The following is a 21,762-nucleotide window of genomic DNA, read 5'->3' on the forward strand; positions in this document are numbered from 1 at the left end:
AAATATAGAATATGACTGCACCATAACCAACTTTGCCCTAAAGTGAGCCTTTTATGGTAATCTTTAATTGCAGCAGTGAGCCGATGACTGGAGAAAATTGAAGGAGATAGTATAATCGTCACTTCTATAAACTCGAATAAATCCCTTTCGGACTGTTGGTTCCACTCTTGGCTCCACGTAGTGGGTCCAGTAGGATTTTGAAAGTAGGTACTCATGTCCCCTCTTCATAACATGGGTGGACGGAAAGAAGAAAAGTAAGAGTGACGAAGAAGAAAAGGAATTATAGAACGATTCAAAATTTCAAAGTACGTGGCCAGGAACCAGAGACAAGAGAGACAAAAAAATGGGATGACGATGAAAGAGGTCGGATCGTCACAGTACTATACGACGGGGACCTGGAAACGAAAGTACTACTTATATTGTGCATTATGCAACCAAATACTTGCTATCACGTTACATTATATTCATTACATAAATTGAACATTTTGCTTTGAATTTTACAATAAAATAACGAGACCATGAACTAGCTCAGTCTGACAAAATTAAGTATATGAAAAATACGCAGTACCTACTTGCTTTTCTTGAACAGGTGTAAACATAGAAAATTTTATTAATAAATTAATATTTCCATTTAAATTTTTCATAAAAGTTTTTAAAGATGGGCTACAACACTAAACAGTGCTGATGTAGCTCGCGCAGTCAATGGGTAATCAACACATTGATATCAATGACGTCTTTGTTATGTAACTTACAATAATCTCAGTACAGAGTACTAAAAAAACCGACTTCAAAGGTTCGTGAAATTACATATAATTACCAAGCTTTATTGAAATCAGTTACCGGAAAGTGCGCAAACCCGGATTCATCCCCTAGTTCGCCACTATGCGGGACTTGACACAGAAGATAATAAAAATTGGTTCTCACTACTGAAACTATATTGAGAGCGAAAAACGCTTTGAATTGGAGAATAGCAAAATTATTATAATAAAATTTAGGCGCTATTTATAAAAATGAATCTTCATACGTGAACAGCCACCCTTAGAGGTGGATGATTTTATTCAAAATTAAATGGGACCACTAAGGACCCTCTTTCCAACAAAAAAGAATCATGAAAATCGGTTCACAAATACCGGAGTTATCGCGTAACATACATACAAAAAAAATACCGTCGAATTGAGAACCTCCTCCTATTTTTGAAGTCGGTTAAAAAGAGGTTCTCAAGATACCTATTCTTCTATTGCAGGTAGGTATGTAATGTAAAATTCAATCAACTGAAATTTGTAATACGTTTGTCCTGCACCAGTGGAACGTGTTGAAGATATCAGAATTTTTAAAAATTGCAGTTTACAAAATAACGTAAAAAAGTGAAAAATTTTGCAGTTTACAAAAGTAAGAGCTTAACCTGTTATAATTGTAATTATACAATTTTCCCAAACAAAACTTACTTAAGTATCTACGTGAATATCATCCAGTTACATGCTTATTTTTTAATATAAATAATAACTATCCAAAGTTATAAAGATGTAAAAGTACCGAGGAACCTTCATCATTTGGGTGAATATCTCAGTCCAGGCTGAGAAACCAGGTGTAAAATGAAAAAATATTAATTATTTATTTTTTATTGGTTAATTAAACGTAAAATGAGTTTAGGGCAAGATTTCAGAAAATTCATTGTACAATAATAATTAATAAAAAATATTAATGTCCCGATTTTCAATTTTGCTGGTGTGTCCACTTTCTGTTTCATTGTATAAAATAGTCGTTCTGGTAAAATGTGTACGCTTTTAAGAGAAACAATTCCATGTATGTTATTCTCTATTAGAAGCACTAACTAAAATCATTGAAAGTATTGCAATTACCAGTATGTCGGAGACTGGGTACTTGATCAAACTTTGTCCACGCGAAAATTGTAGTTTTGGTGGCAAATATACAACTGGTTGCAACTAGTAAGTAGTTTAACTAAAAACCATTACGTTCTTGCCCCGCGCAAGCCTCAGTTATGTATTAGGACCTGGCAGCCAAAAACATGGGCACTGTGTTCCATTTCCCGCGAAAAAAGTAATTATATGCCCTTTGGTGGCACGTGGGATAAAAAATATTCAGCTTTCCTGGCTCCATTTGGGCTCAATTTTTGTTCTATCCTAAGGTCGTATTCTGAAACCAAATTAAGAGACTAATTTTGTCATTATTTTATCACAATTTATTCGTCTCGGTTTTTTTTTATTTTTAAGCTTTTACTTTTTTCCCGTAATTTATTTTTTGAGATTTCATCTTACGTGGCTCAAATTTGGTGGTTTTGGTGGCGTTTGTGTTACCACCTTAACTTAAAAACGCCACCAAATTTTAAATTGTTATGATATTTTTGAATATAACGTTCACTTTCGAAAATTGTTTTAAAGTATTGTGGTTTATTTGTCCCAATAAACTTAAGAAAGATAGAGTTATTCATAATTTTTCAGATAACCAAAAATTACTTAAGTGCTTTTTTATCTATTTGTACCTTAGCGATCTTTTAAATTTGTATTTTACTTAAATTAACGGTGATACCATTGATTAAATGATTTTATTGAGAACGTCATACACGAAAATTTAGTTCATTGTTGTTTTCATTGGCAGTTGAATAACTACGATACACTCCGCTATCTCTAGATATGTTTTCTGAAGATAAATTGTAGAAACTCAAGTGTTTACCATGAGGACATGCGGTGAGTTTATCGAGACATTGAGTCTTGATGCAAAATAAGGCACAGAATGCTAATTTAGAGTTGTTACTTTTTTCCAAATAACCTGAAGAAATAACACTTGGTACAATTATAACTAACTAGTGGAGTAATTTCACAAAAAGTACTTAATTGAATATCATAGTGGTGAAACATCTTGACATTCAATAAAATTTATTTACAACTTGAAGAAAATTCATGTTACCAGGAAAAGGCCAGTCTTTTTCTACAATTTCGTAATTTTCTATAGGTTTAATTTTAATATTATCAATGTCAGGTATCAATGCCAGAAACGAATCAATATCAGTAATGTTCTTCCCAAATGACACTAAGCTCTGCAGTTCTATTTAATAATCCTCCAACTCCTGGGCACCCTAGCCATGGCCACACACGCAATAATCGCGGGTGCCCCAGGTGGAGTTGGAGGATTTTTAAAGACAACTACAGATCAATCAGTGTTGTTTGGGAATGACATTACTGACATTGATTCGATCATCTGGCGTTAAAAGCTACCGGTAATAATATTCAAATTAAACGTGTACATTACGAAATTGTTCAAAAAGACTGGTCCATTCTTTAGTATATGAAACCTTTTCATGAATTAACATGAATTTTCTTTAGATTATTTGAAGAAAAAGTAATAACTCTAAATTAGTACTCAGTGCCTTATCAACACCATCATCTGATGATGATGAAATGATGGTGTTTCAGTCCAACTACTCAAAGCAGGAGGAAATCCTGTGGTAAAAATGCTTGTGAAACTCGAACACCAGAGCAATGGAAGAATGCCATCGTCCCCGTCATCCACAAAAAAGGCAACATTGCAAAACTTAGCAATTATCGGCCGATTAGCTTGCTCTCTCAGATTTATAAACTTTTTACAAAGATTTTGACCATCTGGCTTACCAGTGAACTTGACGAAGCGCAGCCTAATGAGCAGGCTGGCTTTCGGAGCGGCTTCTCAACCATCGACCATATCCACACGGTTAATCAGCTGATGGGGAAATGTCTCGAATTTTGTCATGGCCTTCGTCGATTATGAGAAGGCCTTTGACCGTATCAAACATTGGGCCGTGTTCCACGCTCTTCATCGCTGCCACATCGAATCCCGCTACGTGGGTGTGCCCCGGGAGCTCTACCGTTCAGTCACTCTGCAGGTACGAGTTCACGATTTAACCAATCCCGTTCCAATCCGGCGAGGACTTGAGGATGTCGTAAAAACCCTTAAATGGGATAACCGCGGCATTAACATCAGTGGTGTAACACCATTTATCTCACCTAAGATTCGCGGACGATCTCGTGCTATTTGCAAGTTTCGACGATCTCCAAAGGATGCTGGAACAACATGATGCTTCTTTGAGAGTTGGTCTAAGGATGAATATGTCCAAGACGAAGATTATGGCGAATCTCTCTAGCCCGTCAAATACTACTGTCACGTTGGGAAATGAGAGGCTGGAGAGAGTCGATTAGTACGTCTGTCTCGGACATGTTCTGTCCTTTGGCAAAGAGCATCAGCCTAAAAAGATCTCAAAAATAATCCAGCTGGGATGGGCTGCGTTTAGCAAGTTAGGTGACATCCTTAAATCAGGTAAGGTTCCACAGTGTCTGAAGACGTGCTTGTTTAATCAATGTGTTCTGCCCACCATGACATATGGTGACGAGACGTGGACGCTCACGCAGGAGACTGTATACAGATTGAGAGTTGCACAGAGGGCTATGGAGCGCGCTGTGCTCGGCATCAGCCTTGTAGACCGAGTTCCGAACGTTAAGATCCGACGATGGATGAAAGTCCAGGATGCTGGAACTCGGATCATGGAACTCAAATTAGGATGGGCGGGACGCCTAGCTCGGCAAGGTGATGACAAGTGAAGCAAAACATCGACTGATTGGTGGCCGAGGATGGGCAAAAGATGCGTCTGGCGCCCTGTTGCACGGTGGGTCGAAGACAGCACGGGACCGTGATGGATGGCACAAACTTCGGGAGGCCTATACCTAGCAGTGGGTGAAATAAAGCTGTCAATGATGATGATGCCTTATCAAGCCTCAATGTCCGGACAAACCTACCGTATGTCCTCATGGTAAACATTTGGGTTTCTACAACTTATCTTTAGGAAATATTCGTAGAGATGGCGTGTATCATAGTTCTTCAACTGCCAATTAAAGCAACAATGAACTCATTCCCTAAAATCCAGGAAAGTACTGCCACCTTACCTATTTCTGCCGCCAAGCAGTAATGTTAGCATAGTTAGGTTTGGAAGGGTAAGGGTGCTGGTGAAGTTACAGGCGCATGAGACGTGCCAACTTACGTCTAAGGGTGACGGGCGCAGTGGCAGTGCTCCTCAGATCTTTGCTTATTTAAAGCTCTGAGTGGCACTGCCACTGTTATGGACAGGGGTGTAGTTTACCATCAGGCGTATGACTCGTTTGTCCCGTCACATGATATTAAAAAGAAAAAGCAGAAGAAAATTCCAACTATGTGTCATTTAAAAGGGGCAAACAAATTTTTATCACAAGTAAATTTAAAGAAACAATTAAATTTACTTAATTGTCTTTGTTTTTATATATATTCCAACTTTAGTGGCAATATTAAATTCTGGTGCAACCGATAAGCGTTTTGGTGGCGTTTGTAAGTATTGGTGCGAGAAAAATGTTTAATTGCTTATATCTCTGAAATGAATGGAAATGGTTATGTCCCGGTCACGTATATATTAATGAAATGTTTCATTTTATTGCAAACAAGTCTCGGATACAGGAAAAAAAAAATTGCGCCACCAAAATCTACAATAAAATGCATTTGTTGATATTCACCCATTTATTTAATATATTGAATTGATTTGATTTAATTATCCATGAAGAAATTTTTCTGAAAATGTATGATACTCACAGTACTAAAGGTCTAATCCATATACCAAATGCCGTAGATGCCTTATAAGGGCGGTTAAGTGTTGACTGTACAAAGACCACACTATCAATCTCCAGTAAACTAAAATCTATGAAATTGTCATTTTTCCTTGTTGTAACGGTCAATAAGTACCTACTTAATACTTAGCGAAATTTAATTAAGTACATTTAGTCAAATTTAGCCTCTTTTTCGGGTAAGTAATTTGTAGCACGTACAAAATTCTGCGAAGCATTATATTCTTCTGCAAAAACACCCCAAAACTGAAACGAAAGCTCTGAGCTCTCGTTTTAGTGGGCAGTGTCAGCGAGTAGGCGGGGAAACATTAGACAGGAGGGGACGCCCTCCCTCACAATTACCACTATCAGTCCTCTTTGTCCCTCAATATAGCATACAACGTCACGGCTAACGGTACTCTGGTTTTGTTTTTAGAAAATGTGCAATAAATTGTATTAAATATGGTATGATGTTAGCAATGTAAAATTAGTGCACGTAAAAAAAATTGGGACAATGTTCAATATGGACGGGACGAATGGCCATCGGTGTCCACTCCTGGACAGCGCGGGAGTGCCCCTGAATCTCGGAGGGTCTCCTAGCTCAGGCAACGGTTCGGATATGTTCCTCTATGATGATTCTTCGATATCAGACGGCAGTCTTTACGCAAGTGATCAAGAAAATCTTTCAACTCCCAGAAAAAGGTATGTATGTGTACGTACTTAACAAATTTAAAGAATTATTGTAATAGTTCTTTCAAAAAAATTGTTTCTACTTGTACTAAATACCCTTGCGTTTTCTGTGTTAGTAACCGCCGCTTTTTGCGTTTGCTTAGCGAAAATTATTTTAGTTACTTATGTACTAACCATTTTACTGATACCGTAGCTCCTGAAATAATTGATAGCCTGTGATAGCCCATCGTATCCAGAGGTACGTACATACATCATTGTACATACTTCTATAATATCTGATTTCAATGAAAAAAAGTAGGTAAACACAACAACCCCAAACTATTTTGATCTTTGCGCATAATTATGTAGGTAACTAGCATTACTAGCATATAAAACAAATGAGTACAATAAATTTTCGGTATCCTTGTTATTTTTAATATCATTGAAGTAACGTAAGTAGTAAGTAAGTAAGGAAGTAAGGTACCTACGTGCAGACAGCTATATTTAGTGACTTTTATATAAGAACGTTGTTTACCAAGGATTGGAATAAATAACATTTTCACATTACAATCTCTCATTAGTAGGAATAGCAAAATAGCCAGGTCAAGGATTTACTGGAGAAAGACAGAGTATAGCCAGCCGATATCTCAAAAACTCTAAGAGGTTTCAAAACAAGGAAAAGCTTTTCCTTAGCGCTTTACTTTATTTGATGTGTATAACATTCAGATAGGTAGATAGGTAGGTTAAGATAAAATAATAATTTATAATAACTAAAAACGGGTTCTTACATTACATGTTCCTTCCTAACTAAGTGTCTCCTAAAATAACACTGATCTCAAAGAAATAGTTCTAAGAATTTTTTGACTAGACACAATAATTTGCTGAAAAATTTGAGTCTTTTTTGCTATATTTCCTAGAGGCCTTTATAACTTTTAATACGAATGCACAGGTACTGGGAAAGATCGAGAGGTTCTATAGTCAACTATATGCCACGATTACTTAGCCTGTTGCCGATTCAAAAGATCCTAGGGCCAAGCTCATTCGACACTATACAGAGGATATCTGGACACGAGATTAGGATGCTACGAAACTGCTAAAAAACAACAAGGCACTGGGTGAACAGGGAATTACGAACAAAATGAAACTTATGTCGAATGTCCATGTTGTACCCACCACTGTTATAGTGGGAACCTCTAATCTCGAAGTTGTTGACGAGTATGTCTTCCTCGGACAAACAGTCCAAATATGCAGAGCCAACTTCCAGAAAGAGGTTAATCGTCGAATCCGACTCGGTTGGGAAGCTTTCGGGAAGCTACGGGACGTCTTCTCGTCCGCAATACCGCAGTCCTTGAAGACTAAAGTCTTCGAGAATTGCGTGTTGCTAGCGACGACCTGAGACGTGGATACTTACTTACTATGGATCTCATAAGAAAGGTCAAAATCACTCAATGAGCTAAGGAGCGAACAATGCTCGGCATTTCTCAACGTGATCGAATCAGAAATGAGGAGATCCGTAGAAGAATGAAAGTCCACGACATAGCTTAGAAGATTAGCAAGTTAAAGTGCAGTGGGCAGAACACACAGGTCGTAGAACTGACGGCCGTTGGGGCAGAGAGGTTCTCGAATGGAGACTACGAACCGAAAGGCGTTCAGTGGGACGGCCCCCTACTATATGGACGGACGGCCTGGTAAGGGCGGCGGGTAACCGATGGATGCACATCGCGTCCAACCGCCCAGTCTGGCAATCTTTGGGGTAGGCCTATGTTTAGCAGTGGACGTCATCCGGCTGATATGATATTGATGATGATTACAACTTTATCTTGGCTTATGCAGATCGGAATGCCGGCGATTGCATAGACGGCGGTCACGCTGCCCTCAACAGCAAATGCAGCAGCGTCAAGCGGCGAACTTGCGCGAGCGCAGACGCATGCAATCCATCAATGACGCGTTCGAAGGGTTGCGTGCACACATACCTACCCTTCCGTATGAGAAGCGACTATCTAAGGTGGATACACTAAAGCTGGCCATCGGCTACATAAGCTTCCTTGGAGAACTCGTAAGTGGATTGCCTTCTTCATTCCAGCATTTGTTTTTTCTTCGTCAGCTCTTGCAAATACTGCCTGAACCTTCTTAATTTTCGCAAAAAAACACACGTGTGTGTGAGTGATTGAGTGATCACCCTCTGTAAAATGTGTTAGTCACTCAGTAAAAGTTCTAAAACAATTATAGAAACCAATCTTTCTACTTGTAAAAAGATAAAATAAGAGAAAAATAACTTAATGTGTGCTCACTCAGTTCTCACAGAGGGCCAGTCAGATCTACAATAGTATTAAGTTTACATATAATATTATCGTACTAGTTTTTAGTAAAAGTTTGATTAAACTATCGTTTTTAATTACAGATCGATTAGAGCCTTTTTCAATTTTTTACAAATAATTCTTATGCTCACATCTTATCACGTCATCTTATGCGGATTGACCGCACGTTTTTAAAAGGAACGATTTCGTTGGAACCAAATAAGTGAATTAAATTTCGTTTATGACTAGACTTAGTAAAATTTCATGCAAATAATAAAAAACGAATATCTTTCTAATTAAATAATCAAAACGAAATCTGAAACGGCAGATATTTAGTAGCAAATTACTACTAAAACTTTACCAACTATAATCTCTGTAATACTTACAAATCTAAAGATAATTGACATTTGTTACTTTTCAGAAATTGGAGGATTGAGTGAGCACTTAAAAATAATTATTATTCAAAAACGTTTTACTTTAGTGGCTTGTTTTATATTTTACAAATTCATATGTAACTTTTACTAAATCTAGACAAACGAAATTTTATTCACTTATTTGGTTCTTAAGAAATCGTTCCTTTTATAAACGTGCGGATTGAGTGAGTATAAGAAAGTATTTGTAAAATACTGAAAAAGGCTCTAATCGATCTGTAATTAAAAACAATAGTTTAACTAAACTTTTACTAAAAACTAGTACAATAATGTTATATGTAACCTTAATACTATTGTAGATCTGACTGGCCCTCTGTGAGAACTGAGTGGGCACACATTAAGTTATTTTTGCTTTGTCTTTTCACAAATATAAAGATTGGTTTCTACAATTGTTTTAGAACTTTTACTAAATGACTAACAAACACATTTTAAACATTTTACAGAGGGTGCTCACTCAATCCACACACACACGTAAAGAACATAATTATTATGTTTAGTTTTTATTGATTTTTAGACAGATATACATATAAACATTTCGAACCCAAGAGCAACAGGTCAGCATCCCTAGTTTTTCATAAACACGACTAAGGTGATCAAAGAGACGGCACAACTATTCCTATTGTTGTATTATAAGAGAGCAAATCTGCGATCAGCAACTCTCAGACTAAACCTGGGTCATAACGCTTTTTTGAAAAGTCATATGAGAACTGCATTGGTAATTTTAGACTGCTGTGGTTATGGCTAAATGTTTTAACTTTGAATATTGTTTGTTAGGTTCGAGCTGATCGCAACTCTTCAGAGACAATGCTCACCGGTGTCACCAACATACAAAATAAAGACGAGCAGAGGAAAGTCATAATCAGGGGTAAGTGCATTTTTTTTACGTGTGTCCTATATAATGGATCAAGCATATGCACAATGATGATCATAACAACAGCAGGCAAAGTGCTGAAAAGAATGTAGGTATATTATTCTCGCTGGCGGTAATATGAAGACTTCCGGATGGAAATATAATTTTATAGTACAGTTGCTCGAAACGTGGTATTTTTCGTACTACAAATCGTGCCGACAGTTGGATTTTTCGCACTAGTGGTTTTAATTTTTTCATTTTTTTTTTAATTTACTGTTGTTTCAAGTCTTCAAACCTTAGAGGATGGAAAAAAATAAAAACATAGAACTAAAGAGGTTGTATATTTATTTAATATTTACGTGCTTTGTGATTAGAGGATGCAAAGTCTAAGGCTTTGTGACGCAAGTCATTCGTTATTAAAACTTATATTTACTTACAAACATCTTATTTGCTTATATTGCATAGGTGTTTCATAAAACCACGGGTTACATTTATAAATACCAAAATATTTTCCATAAAGATGGCTGATTGAGTATTAACAATGACCGGAAGTGAGTATTACGCGAGACCGCTGCGCGCCGCGCCACTAAAATAGTGATTTTAATGTGACTGAATACTGGCAACAGGCAACTGTTTTGGCAATTTGTACTCTGAATTTTTATCAGACAAGGAAATAATTTTTTTTTTAAATACTGTCTTATTTTACTTTCAATGTAGTTTTTTCGCAAATGTACTAAAAAACGTCGTTTGATATATGTGCGGGTTTATCATTTTCACTTGTCTTTTCTCTTTTTATTTTCCACACCACTTTTCTTATTATGAAGTCCTGGTACTTTTGTTTAAACTTCTTTAGGAACCCGTGCATGGTAGTGAGACACAATTTATCTGTAATACATAAAACAAATATATACATAAAAATCTCGCCTGTCACCCATTCAGGGGTAGGCAGAGACCTCCACTCGATACGTTCATTATATAGTATTTGTAAATAAATATAAGTTTTAATGACGAATGACTTACGTCACAAAGCACATAAATATGAAATAAATATACAATCTCTTTAGTTCTATGTTTAAGACTTAAAACAACAGTAAATTTAAAAAAAACTGGAAAAGTACAAAGCACTAGTGCGAGAAATCCAACTTTCCGCACGATTTGTAGTGCGAAAAATACCACGTTTTGAGCAACTGTATTAAAAACAACTATATTCGTAATTTATATAGTAGTAGCAGCTACTTAATAATACCTATTAATTTACAATGACACAATGTCTTTGATCTTAAAATAGGTTCATATACAGCTTAATTTACAGTCTGTTAGGCTACAGAGATACATAACTTAGGGATATCCTGTGCTTTAATAGTCCGACATGTCATACTCGGACTGTATCAGTAGAAACATAATAAGGTGCGATACTGTCACAATGACGTTATAATATAATTATATTATTATATATAGGTTCCACCCTTAGGTTCCACCAATTTCTCACTGATACTGACACGCAAATAATAATAATAATAATAATAATAATAATAATAATAATAATAATAATAATAATAATAATAATAATAATAATAATAATAATAATAATAATAATAATAATAATAATAATAATAATACAAGCCCTACAGCATTTACTTGATTTCGGTCCGTAGATGCTGTTAAAACCAGTCAACAGGCTGAGAGGAAAAAACATCTATAATAATAATAATAATATTAAAAAAATTAATCTAATTAATTAATTAATTAATTAATTAATTAATCTTTTAGGCCTTGGGAGAGGCGAGAGTTTAAAATAAATACGATGATAATAATAATAATAATAATAATAATAAGTTTATATATATATTTTTATAAATAACATCTTATATTAATGCAATAGATAATACAAACATAATTTCAATATAATTTTATACAATTCCTGGTATAGTCAGCTGCCGTTAGCGAAAACTTACATAGATGCTTACATAGATACTTACATAGATGTAGAGACTAATATATGATCTCTATCTAGCTTGGCATCTAATTGTAGTGCGTACATACGGATGTAGGTATGCATGCAACATATCTGAAAAATATATGATAAAAACACATGCAATGAAGCATGCGATGTTGTAGGCCGGGTCGAACGGTGTCAGGGAGCGACCCCTGCTCGTCAATTTATTTGTGCACCTTGTAAAGATCGATATCGCGCGTCGCACATTTGTAACTCAAATTTATGTACCTACACTCATTTTGTAAATCAATTAAGAATAGTAAACCACATTGAAAAATGTGTCAACAACAACCAACGATATGTCTGTACTAGCGTACAAAGACAATTTGTACCTTACCTATATAATCGTACAAATTAAACAGTTTTGAAAAGTGACAGTATAAATAGCTGAGTGCACTGACATCACCAAGCGCAATGAAGAAAATTGTTAAAATTGCTTTATACCAGATTACGGTGAACCCAATTGTGGGTGCACTCGATTAATTTTCAACTCACGACTAGACTAGTCTTGTAACCCTTAAGTCTTAAGTCGACAAGACTAAAACTGAAGACTACTTTCAATCGAAGTTTTAACCCCAGGAATTAAAAACTAATCACGACCTAAACGGCTTATAGGACAAAACACTGGCACCTTATGTTCTCGGGAGTCGTAAATCATTAATCGTGTGTAGTCGGGATCTCTATATAATTTACATTTAGAAAATTATTTATATATTATTTTATTTATTTAAATATTTTTAGTCATTTAATCAGTCGGAATAATCATTGTACTATCTACGTTCACTCACACATTATTTTGTGGTAATGTTTTCAAATCTAGAGTAGTTTTTATTGGGGCAAAATACAGGGCATTGGAATTCACACTGATCAAGTATAGTATAGTATATTACTGCAGACGCCGGGATTTCTGGACGAGTATGACTTATTACGTAGTATTAATACGGGTCAAACAATCTCCCTTCCCACCTTGACGTACTATATAGTACTTTTCTCAAACAATGTGAGGAAACAAAGACTAAAGAGACGAAGATGTACTATCAGAAAATGTAAAAAGATATTACTTAATATTAAAAGTAATATTTAATATGTTATTGCTAAAAGTAAATATTATTGTTTTTCTAGGCAAATTAATGGTAGCCTGCTGAATTTCTGATGATTTGGTTGAATGTGTATCCAATACTGTACTTATATTCTTGATCGTTCTTCGCATTTAGAAAAAAACGAAAAGCAGAAAACAATACCAAAGCAATTAAGTTTATTTTACCACCTTCTTCTTTATATAGACAACATGAACACTGTACAGTTGGCTATACGAGACTTTCGTTGCCTGTTTACTTACGTAATTCATTTAATGGTGCATTTACACCGGTTCGTCTACCGACCTTCGCGCTTCAGCAACATGTTGGCAAGACGCTGGCGCTCGAAAGACACTAGTGGTAGGGTCTCTTATTGGGTCTCCCAATCTGTCCGTGAAGTTTTTGGATGTCATTTCTTTAGCTAAGAAAGTCTGAGAACTTTTTTATCTTCGAAATGCGTCACTTCATCGTATTGTACTAGGTACTAAATATTATAATAATTATTAGTAAATATATATTATGTATATTATCAATACTCATCCAGAAGACTTATTATTATTTTCACCGCCTTGGCTGTACTTAGGTGTTTACTTGACAGTATCTTAAAAGCAGCGATATAGCATAATTGATAGAACGCTAACCTTGTGTTAGTAGAGGAAGTTAAGGTAGAGTTTTAGCCTTAACTTGCACCGCAAAGAAAAACATTTAGAGAAATTTTGCAAGTTATAGAGAGTTAAAAAATAACAGAAAACGTGTGAAATCGCAACACATGTTTAGTTGTCTATGACCCTGTCCCTCTCTTTAGAGGACACCATTATTAATTCACTTCTACCGATCTGTATTAATTTTGAGTGCTATTGTGAAGCATTAATTGTTGTGCAAAGCGATTGGTCAAGGTACCGTTGTGTTATGTTCCCACGGCAATCGCGTGATGCGTATCCCATGGGATCCCACGCATCGCATTTTATCAATGCGACCATATTGCTCCAGACTGTAAAATTTTTGTTCGTACTTATTAGTAATGATGATGAACACGTAACACGTTATTTTCGTATCAATCAACCTAAATAGAACTTAGTTGCGTTATGACAAAATTAATAGTTATTTAGACACGGATAATACCTGTGCTGAGTTACTCAGTAGGCATATCTCACAATTAGTAGTTATTAATAGTAAATTATTATTGGTACCTACAACCCTGGAACATCATCCATAAATACATGATGGGTAAGTAACGCTTCAAAAGAACGATATCTGTATGACACGATATTATTCTTTCGTCAATGGTGGACACTAACCATGAGACCAGATGTTAAGATCAGTTTTAAAAAAATCGAGATGCATTTACAAAGATGTAAGTTTTCCGGTTGGATAAGTACATTATTTTAAAAGAACACTGTTGTATTAAAGACGACACCCACGCAATTAGTTTTGTTTACGCAAGTGTACAGATGCACTTGCTCAGTGAACAAGAGAACCTAGTGTAAATAGGGGTTAGAATTCGCGAATCACGCCATAGCAAATTGAGAGAGAGCACCCTTACACGTGGTGAATATTAGAACGCTACTATTCACCACTTCACACGCCCCTATGAGTATTTTATTCGCTACAATGACACTTAAGTGTTTAATTTTTTTGTGTATACGTAACTAAGTTTGATGGCAATTTCACTACGGTCACACATAATTTATATTTATTTTATTATTATTAAATTAATTAATTTATAGGTACTACCAACTGGGAATTGTGATTATAAGTACGATGTTACAAGTTTGCGTTAGTTCATACTTTAAGATGTTTATACAATAACGATATTCCAGAATAAACGCTAGGGCGCGTTTCCATTATGTCGTGGACGTTTATTTTATCGTTGAACGATTGTCGGGTCTAGACGTTCCCACTAGATCGTGACGACAATTTATCAGTTCACGGCAGTCGCCTTGTCGTTTGCACGAAAGAATAGTTTCAAGCTGCGATTAGGAACTTGTCGTCACATTTTTATCGTGACGTTTTATTTATCGTCAGACGACTGTCGTTTGAGCTCGTCCCATTGTCACGACAGACGGTCGTCGTAACCTCAAAAAAGTTGTGAACAACAGTTAATCGTGTTGTTCTATGTGTAAACAATTTCATTTAAATATACAAGCCACGACACTTTAAACTTTGCACGACTATCTTTCGTTACGACATAATGAGAACGCACCCTTAAGATACAGCACAATAAAGTTAATTATTTTTATATTATAAGTATATCAAACTGTTATCGATGTAATAGAGAGGGCAGGCTGATAAAAACCTTGATATTCATTTGAAGTGGACATCGCGTAATCTCTTTTTCAATTAATAAAAAACACCTTATCGTATTCTAATGCAGGATTTACAATAGAGATTATCGCGCACGTGCGCGTGCGCTACGGACCTTATACCCCATCTAGCTACGGCACACGATTATCTGTTGTTTTAAAGGGATGCTTTCTTGAATATAAGTAGAGTGTTTGGACATTATATTTTTTTAAGGAGGAAAAAAATTTACTGATTATATGGTAGGTCAATGTGATTATAGCTTAGAGGATGGAAAAAAAATTAGTCTAAGGATTATAGTCATAACTCCATTGTAGGTCAATGCATAACTCTAACTGAAAAAGAGTTCGGAAGATGCTTGATACATAGAACCAATCATAGAACACCACAGACCACATAATAGAACACAGTCTTATGTAAGAAAAAAAAGACTTTATCATGTAATTGCGTACAAAAAAGACTTGTCTACCAAAAAATACTGGTTTTTGCAGGACGACAAGTGTCACCTTTAAATGTCATGTAATTTTTGTTTATTTAAGTGTTATTGCATCGATTGTATCGATAGAGCTATGCGTTAGCATCTAATAGTCTGTGATAGAGCTATAATACCGAAGAAAAAGAAGTGTTTTTGACCTGTCCTACTTTTATTTATAGTTTTTATAATAATAAATTTAAAATTTTATTTTATTGCTACCGAATAGGTCAGTCCAAAATGCCAATAAAAATATTAGTAGCTCGGCAAATAATAGATGCTACAGGCGTCCCGACCGTGGAAGTGGATATGGTGACAGAGTTGGGGTTGTTCCGCATCGGAGTACCCTCCACCGACGCCACTAAGAAGATCGCCGAAGCCACACAGTTGCGAGACAACATCCCTGCGGAATATAACGGGATGGGTTGTAAATTGGCAGTCAAAAACATTAACACCATCATAGCACCTGAGCTCATTAAACAGAACCTTGAAGTAACAATGCAAAAAGAAATAGACCAATTTTTGCTAGCTCTCGATGGAACAGAGTCCAGGTCTAGGCTCGGTGCCAACGCAATCTTAGCGGTTTCAATGGTTATAGCAAAAGCAGGTGCCGCCAAGAAAGGTGTGCCACTCTACAGACACATATCTGATTTGGCAAATATCACCACTATAATATTGCCTGTACCACACTTTGTGATCCTCACTGGCGGAGCACACGCTGCCAATGGCTTGCCTTTCGCTGAGTACAATATAATGCCAACTGGTGTTTCATCTTTCGCGGAAGCAGTACGCGCGGGTTGCGAAATATACAGTTACGTTAAAAAAACAATAAAAAGCAAATTTGGCGTTAATGCAACCTACGTTAACGATCAAGGTGGCTTTGCTGTTCCTCTTACGGGCCACAGAGACGCATTGCTGTTTCTGACCGATGTTATTAAGCAGACCGGTTATACCGGAAAAGTAGAAATTGCAATTAACGCCGCCGCTTATGATTTTTATAAAGACGGAGCATATGACTTAGACTTTAAAAATCCTAATTCAAATCCACAAGAATATGTCTCTTCTGACAAACTGGCGGAAATTTTTCTAGACAATATGAAAGAGTTCGGTGTTTGCTCCGTTGAAGACTGTTTCGATTTTGACGACTGGGCAGCGTGGGCGCAAATTACTCCCCGTACCCTTAATCAAATATTGGGCAATGAACTAACACAAACCAATATAAGAAGAATTGGTTTAGCTATCGAGAAAAAAGCTGCAAATGGTGCTGCCTTACGACTAAGTCAATCTGCGACTATAACAGAATTGATCGAATGTTTCAAACAACTTCGAGCGAATGGTTTCGGAGTAGCTGTAGTGGACCGCTGCGGTGATACTGATGATTTGTTTTTAGCGGATGTGGTAGTGGGTTTGTCTACAGGCCAGCTTAAGTGCGGCGGTCTGTCTCGAGGGGAGCGCATCGGCAAATACAACCAAGTTATTAGAATCGAACAAGAGCTGGGGGCATTAGCCAAATATGCTGGGAAGAATTACCGGGTCCAAACGACTTAATTGAAACTGATTTATTGAAATAAAACTTTTAATTATTCCACGGGTATCTGTACTCATTTTAGTAGCATTGCCTATTGATAGTAAAGTTGTGGTTGTCCCGTTCCGACAACACGCGGACTAATTGCAGGAAATATGTACTCGTAATGATATGTCGATTATGACATACGTATTTTAAACTAATATTAATGCTCTTGTCCAAACCCTCGCTACTAACTGTGCGTGGCATGCCATATTTGCATTTGTTAGTAGTAGGTATAAAATAATATTCTGGTTGGAACTGGTTATCACTTGTTGTGACCATAAATACACTTTCCTATACAAATACTAGTCTATATTAGTTTCTCTAAAAATTGAAAACGTATATTGGTTAAGATGAGATGATTTATATAAAAATGTCCCCGTTTTCGAATAAAATTAGGTAGTCATTTAATATAAGTTGATTTTAACTGCCTCCGTGGCCGAACGGTTACCATGCCGGACTGCCACGCAGAGGTCCCAGGTTCGATTCCCGGGCCGGGCAAAATATTTGTATGACCTACATTTATTTCTCTCGTGAGTTTGGGTGTAATTTGTGGTTGTCTATGTGTGTGTCCATGGCACCGGCGACACAGGGTTTCCCTAGTGCGGGGCTATGTTGAGTGTGTGCGTTAATATAATATATTTTAAAAGAGTTACAAAATCAACTGTAGCTGGTAGTGATGAGATCCCTATTTAGATAAATATAATTTTCCAAGATAAAAACCACACTTAAACCATAATTAAGAGATTGTACTGGTGTAATCATCGCTGTTTTTAGACTTCAGCTAAGTACGAAAATAGGGTAGCCCAAGAAAGATTTTGACTATTTCTACGTTCATTCGTAAAGCTAAAGATTATAATGGTTTTAAATAATGTTATTCAAAAAAAGAATAATTGTACTTAATAATGAAGAGGACGACAGGTCAACTTTATCAATTGTAGATATCGATAAGGGGCTAACAGTCATAACCGAGTGCACGTGTGTCGGCGTTCTCCCCTCGAATCGCACCCCCTGAATAAAATAACACCCCGGCGTTTATACCACATTTTGCGAATAGATACCCCAGGGGGCAACGGATGTATTTATGGCCTTTTTGAAATAATTACGGATAAATAAACCTTAAGTTTGCACTCAATTGGGGTTGTACCAAGCGATTGTACGATCATAATTATGAATACAAATTAAAGATCAGGGGAGAACTTCATTACACGTGAACCAAAATCTTGATTACAAACGAGTATATGATAGAATAAAACATGAAATCGATTTCACTACATATCTAAATGATATAGTAAGTGGGTAAACTTGTCGAAAATGAAATCAATTCCACATCAAATTTTGAATAAATTAACCACCAGGTGAGAGTAATTATTATTTTTCTATAATAAATACTTCTGTCGCACCATAGTAAGACTGTGGTGGAGTTATAAGGTACTTTCTCATTTCTCTTCAGGATCTTGCCCCTTTAGTCCAAATATGAATTTATAGCCCAATGAAGCCCTATATTGTACCTATCAGATGTGTCTGTACCCGACTCCGTATCAGCAGAATTACGAGTAGGTACCATAAGCACCGCGATTAATTAGTTTTGTCTTTACTTTTACAGATTGATTTCTTTAGTTTTCCCTTGCATTTCGTTACACAAAAGCTATTCGAAGATGTAAAGTCCCACCATAAGATTTTTTTGATACTTTGGAGACACCATAGTGCACCAAAAACCCAACAGACTTAAATCTGTTCCCTACAGTAGATCGGTAACCTGCAAAAATATAATAAACAAGGTAAGTATATTGGTTTATACAGTGTGTATTTGTTCCAGGGAGCAATTGTCAATCTCACTCTCTGTCGTGGTCGCGCCGCGGAGAACATCCATCCGGTGGTACTTTACATGCGAAGATCTGGATACCAGAAGATCCCCGAACCCTCACCGGAACCAGTAACGTAATAGAGAAAGAAGAGCTTAGATAAATGTATTACAATTAAACGGAAACTACGCGATCTCATTTTAGGCTAGAGACCAATTTACGGGGAAAAACTTTGATTGTTACATGTCAACAGCGTTTTTTACGCCCTGATACTTGCATAAATGGCTTTATGAATAATTTATGTAGCTATTCATCAGCAAGACACGTATTGTATTTAAATAAATATATATCTATAGGTACAGGGTCAAGAGTACGTCAAGTTTGACACATAAGATTGAAATTCAACTCTATGCCGCTTACGACAAGAACGGTCCAAAGTACAAAGTGGTAAGCTTGACGTGCTCTTGACTGTAAAATAAATCAGATTGGCATGTCTTGTATATATGTACTGCTGACTAGAGTAATAGGATTGGTACGAAATTCTTGCTTAGCACTCGGCAGGCGTTTGGTGAACGTAGCAGTGTTAAACCTCTATACGAAGGTCCAGGCGTCGCCCACATGTCTATTGGAGGGAGATGGACGAAGCATCAGTAAATGAACAATGTAAGATAAACCAATTAAACATTTTCTTAATTTAGCTAAGATTTAACTTTGTAAATATGGTATTTTCAATATACCTAATGTTTAATATTTCTTTAAACAATCTTCGTAGGTACTTACTTTTTCAATTTATTCTCGAATATTTGTATATTATAGTAGATATTTATAGATTTCATTAAAAATTTAATCAAATCTTTTGTTTATCCACACTACAGCAGTCTGGCATGACCTTACACCAAGACGAGAGAGAGGCATATGTCCCTCATTAAAAAGTACAATTTTATGTACTCCATGTAAATTATCCTAGAAAATTGTTTAATGAAATAAGAATGCAGATTATTAGCGAAAACTAATTTTGTAATTTGTGATAAAGTGTGAGGCTTCCTACGTGTGGCGTACAATAAGTTTCCGGAATGAATAAAAAAGAAATGCTATAAATGGTCAGAAATGAACTTATTGTTTCTCAAAATATTCTCCGTTAGCGTTAATGCATTTTTTTTATACGAATGAACCATTTTTGAAAACATTTATGCCACTCCTCCGTGACAATCTCTGAAACAAATTTTTCGTGCTCTTCGGCAGCTTCTTCAGGTGATGAAAATCGTTGACCGTGTGTAACTGGTTCTTAATTTTTGGAAATAAATAAAAGTCACAAGGTGCCAGGTCGGGACTGTACGCGGGATGGCTCATATGGTTAACGTTGTTCACTTTCAAAAATTCATTTATCTGGCTGGCCATGTGAGAACTGGCATTATCGTGGTGCAAGATGATACGGCGTTTACGGTTATTTTTACGGAGTTTGTCAATAACTTACGGTAAACAAATGGTCATGTACCAATCACTATTCATGGTACAACGATTCTCCAAAGCAATTATAGCCACGTGTCCAGTTTTATTAAAAAACGAAGCAACCATCCGCTTAGAGGCACTTTACACGCTCGCCACTTTGGTTGGTTTCGGCTCATCTCTAAAGACCCATATGCTCGATTGCTGCTTTGTTTTGGGATCGAAACTATAAATCCATGTTTCGTCACCTGTTACTATATCCCACGCCAAATTTGACGCCCCTTCGTTGAATCTGATAAGCATGGCATTGCACCAAGTGACGCGATCCGTTTTTTGAGCCTCAGTGAAATTGTGTGGGATCCACCGAGAGCGCAGCTTTTTCACACCCAAATGTTTGTGTAGTATTGAGTGTATTTGACTCATGCCTATACCTAAAGATGCCCGAATCTCATGGTATGTCACATACCTGTCTGTTTTGATCATACGGCGCACATTATCGATGTTTTTGTTGTTCACAGCAGTGGACGGGCGACTATCACGAAATTCGCCACTGAGATTCACCCGACCGCGTTTAAATTCTCCAAACCAACTATAAATAGTCGTCTTGCATGGTGCTGCATTGCCAAAAGCAGTTTGAAGCCGAGCGAAGCTCCGCTGAGCCGTTAAATTAACTTAAAGTCGTAGAAAATCATAATACTAAAATTTTCACGAGTTAAATTCATGGTGATGTAGACAACCAATTTCTAAAATGACGCCACAATGTAAAAACAAGTGACAGTCAGATGAAACAAATTGTATTCTCCGGCCAAAGAGTTCCATTTTCAAACGTTTTAATTACTTTTTAAATATTATTTCTGTAAGTGGCCAGTTCCGGAAACTTATAGTGCGCCCTATGTATAATACGTTGGACATCGCATACAGATATTTATATGAACGTATCTTCATAAATGTTAAGAGTGTATTAGACAAGGCATGTATTTGTACAACCCATATGTCTGAAAGAGTAACCTTGTAAAAATGATAGTGAAGACAAAATGCTTTTTCCGTGTGGTTACAGATGTTCAGGTTCCCAAGGGGTGCATATAGCGGATTGTCGAGATGTTCGAATCTCGCTTTTATTCTGTTTTATAAGCTTAGAGGATGGAAAAAAAGAATAGTCTGAGTTTATAAATTTTAATATCTTGTTTTTTAATATTAATTGTTAAGACATTGTCTTCTTACATCTTTGTCTATGGTT

General features: G+C 36.4%; 2 protein-coding genes across 2 annotated transcripts; both read left to right on the forward strand.

Annotated features, from left to right (window-relative positions):
* The first annotated feature begins 6,129 nt into the window (after positions 1–6,129).
* Positions 6,130–19,242, forward strand: LOC113225886 (pancreas transcription factor 1 subunit alpha). The gene is made up of 5 exons (XM_026458350.1): positions 6,130–6,317; positions 8,118–8,340; positions 9,787–9,877; positions 14,839–14,841; positions 19,094–19,242. The coding sequence occupies exons 1-5, from the start codon at positions 6,130–6,132 to the stop codon at positions 19,240–19,242; spliced, it is 654 nt and encodes a 217-aa protein (XP_026314135.1).
* LOC113240651 (enolase-like) lies at positions 15,931–17,292 on the forward strand. The gene has a single exon (XM_026478010.1). It carries the CDS (start codon positions 15,948–15,950, stop codon positions 17,253–17,255), a length of 1,308 nt encoding a protein of 435 aa, XP_026333795.1. The 5' UTR covers positions 15,931–15,947; the 3' UTR covers positions 17,256–17,292.
* Positions 19,243–21,762: the final 2,520 nt, after the last annotated feature.

This window comes from Hyposmocoma kahamanoa, unplaced genomic scaffold (genome assembly GCF_003589595.1).
Source record: "Hyposmocoma kahamanoa isolate Upper Pololo Valley unplaced genomic scaffold, ASM358959v1 100021, whole genome shotgun sequence".
Classification (NCBI taxonomy): Eukaryota; Metazoa; Arthropoda; class Insecta; order Lepidoptera; family Cosmopterigidae; genus Hyposmocoma; species Hyposmocoma kahamanoa.

Excerpts from the sequence above, each read along its gene's own strand:
- LOC113225886 (XM_026458350.1), top strand. The coding sequence starts at position 6,130 with ATGTTCAATATGGACGGGACGAATGGCCATCGGTGTCCACTCCTGGAC. Across the intron at positions 6,318-8,117 it reads CTTTCAACTCCCAGAAAAAG|ATCGGAATGCCGGCGATTGC; the intron begins GTATGTATGTGT and ends TGGCTTATGCAG. Across the intron at positions 8,341-9,786 it reads TAAGCTTCCTTGGAGAACTC|GTTCGAGCTGATCGCAACTC; the intron begins GTAAGTGGATTG and ends ATTGTTTGTTAG.
- LOC113240651 (XM_026478010.1), top strand. The coding sequence starts at position 15,948 with ATGCCAATAAAAATATTAGTAGCTCGGCAAATAATAGATGCTACAGGC.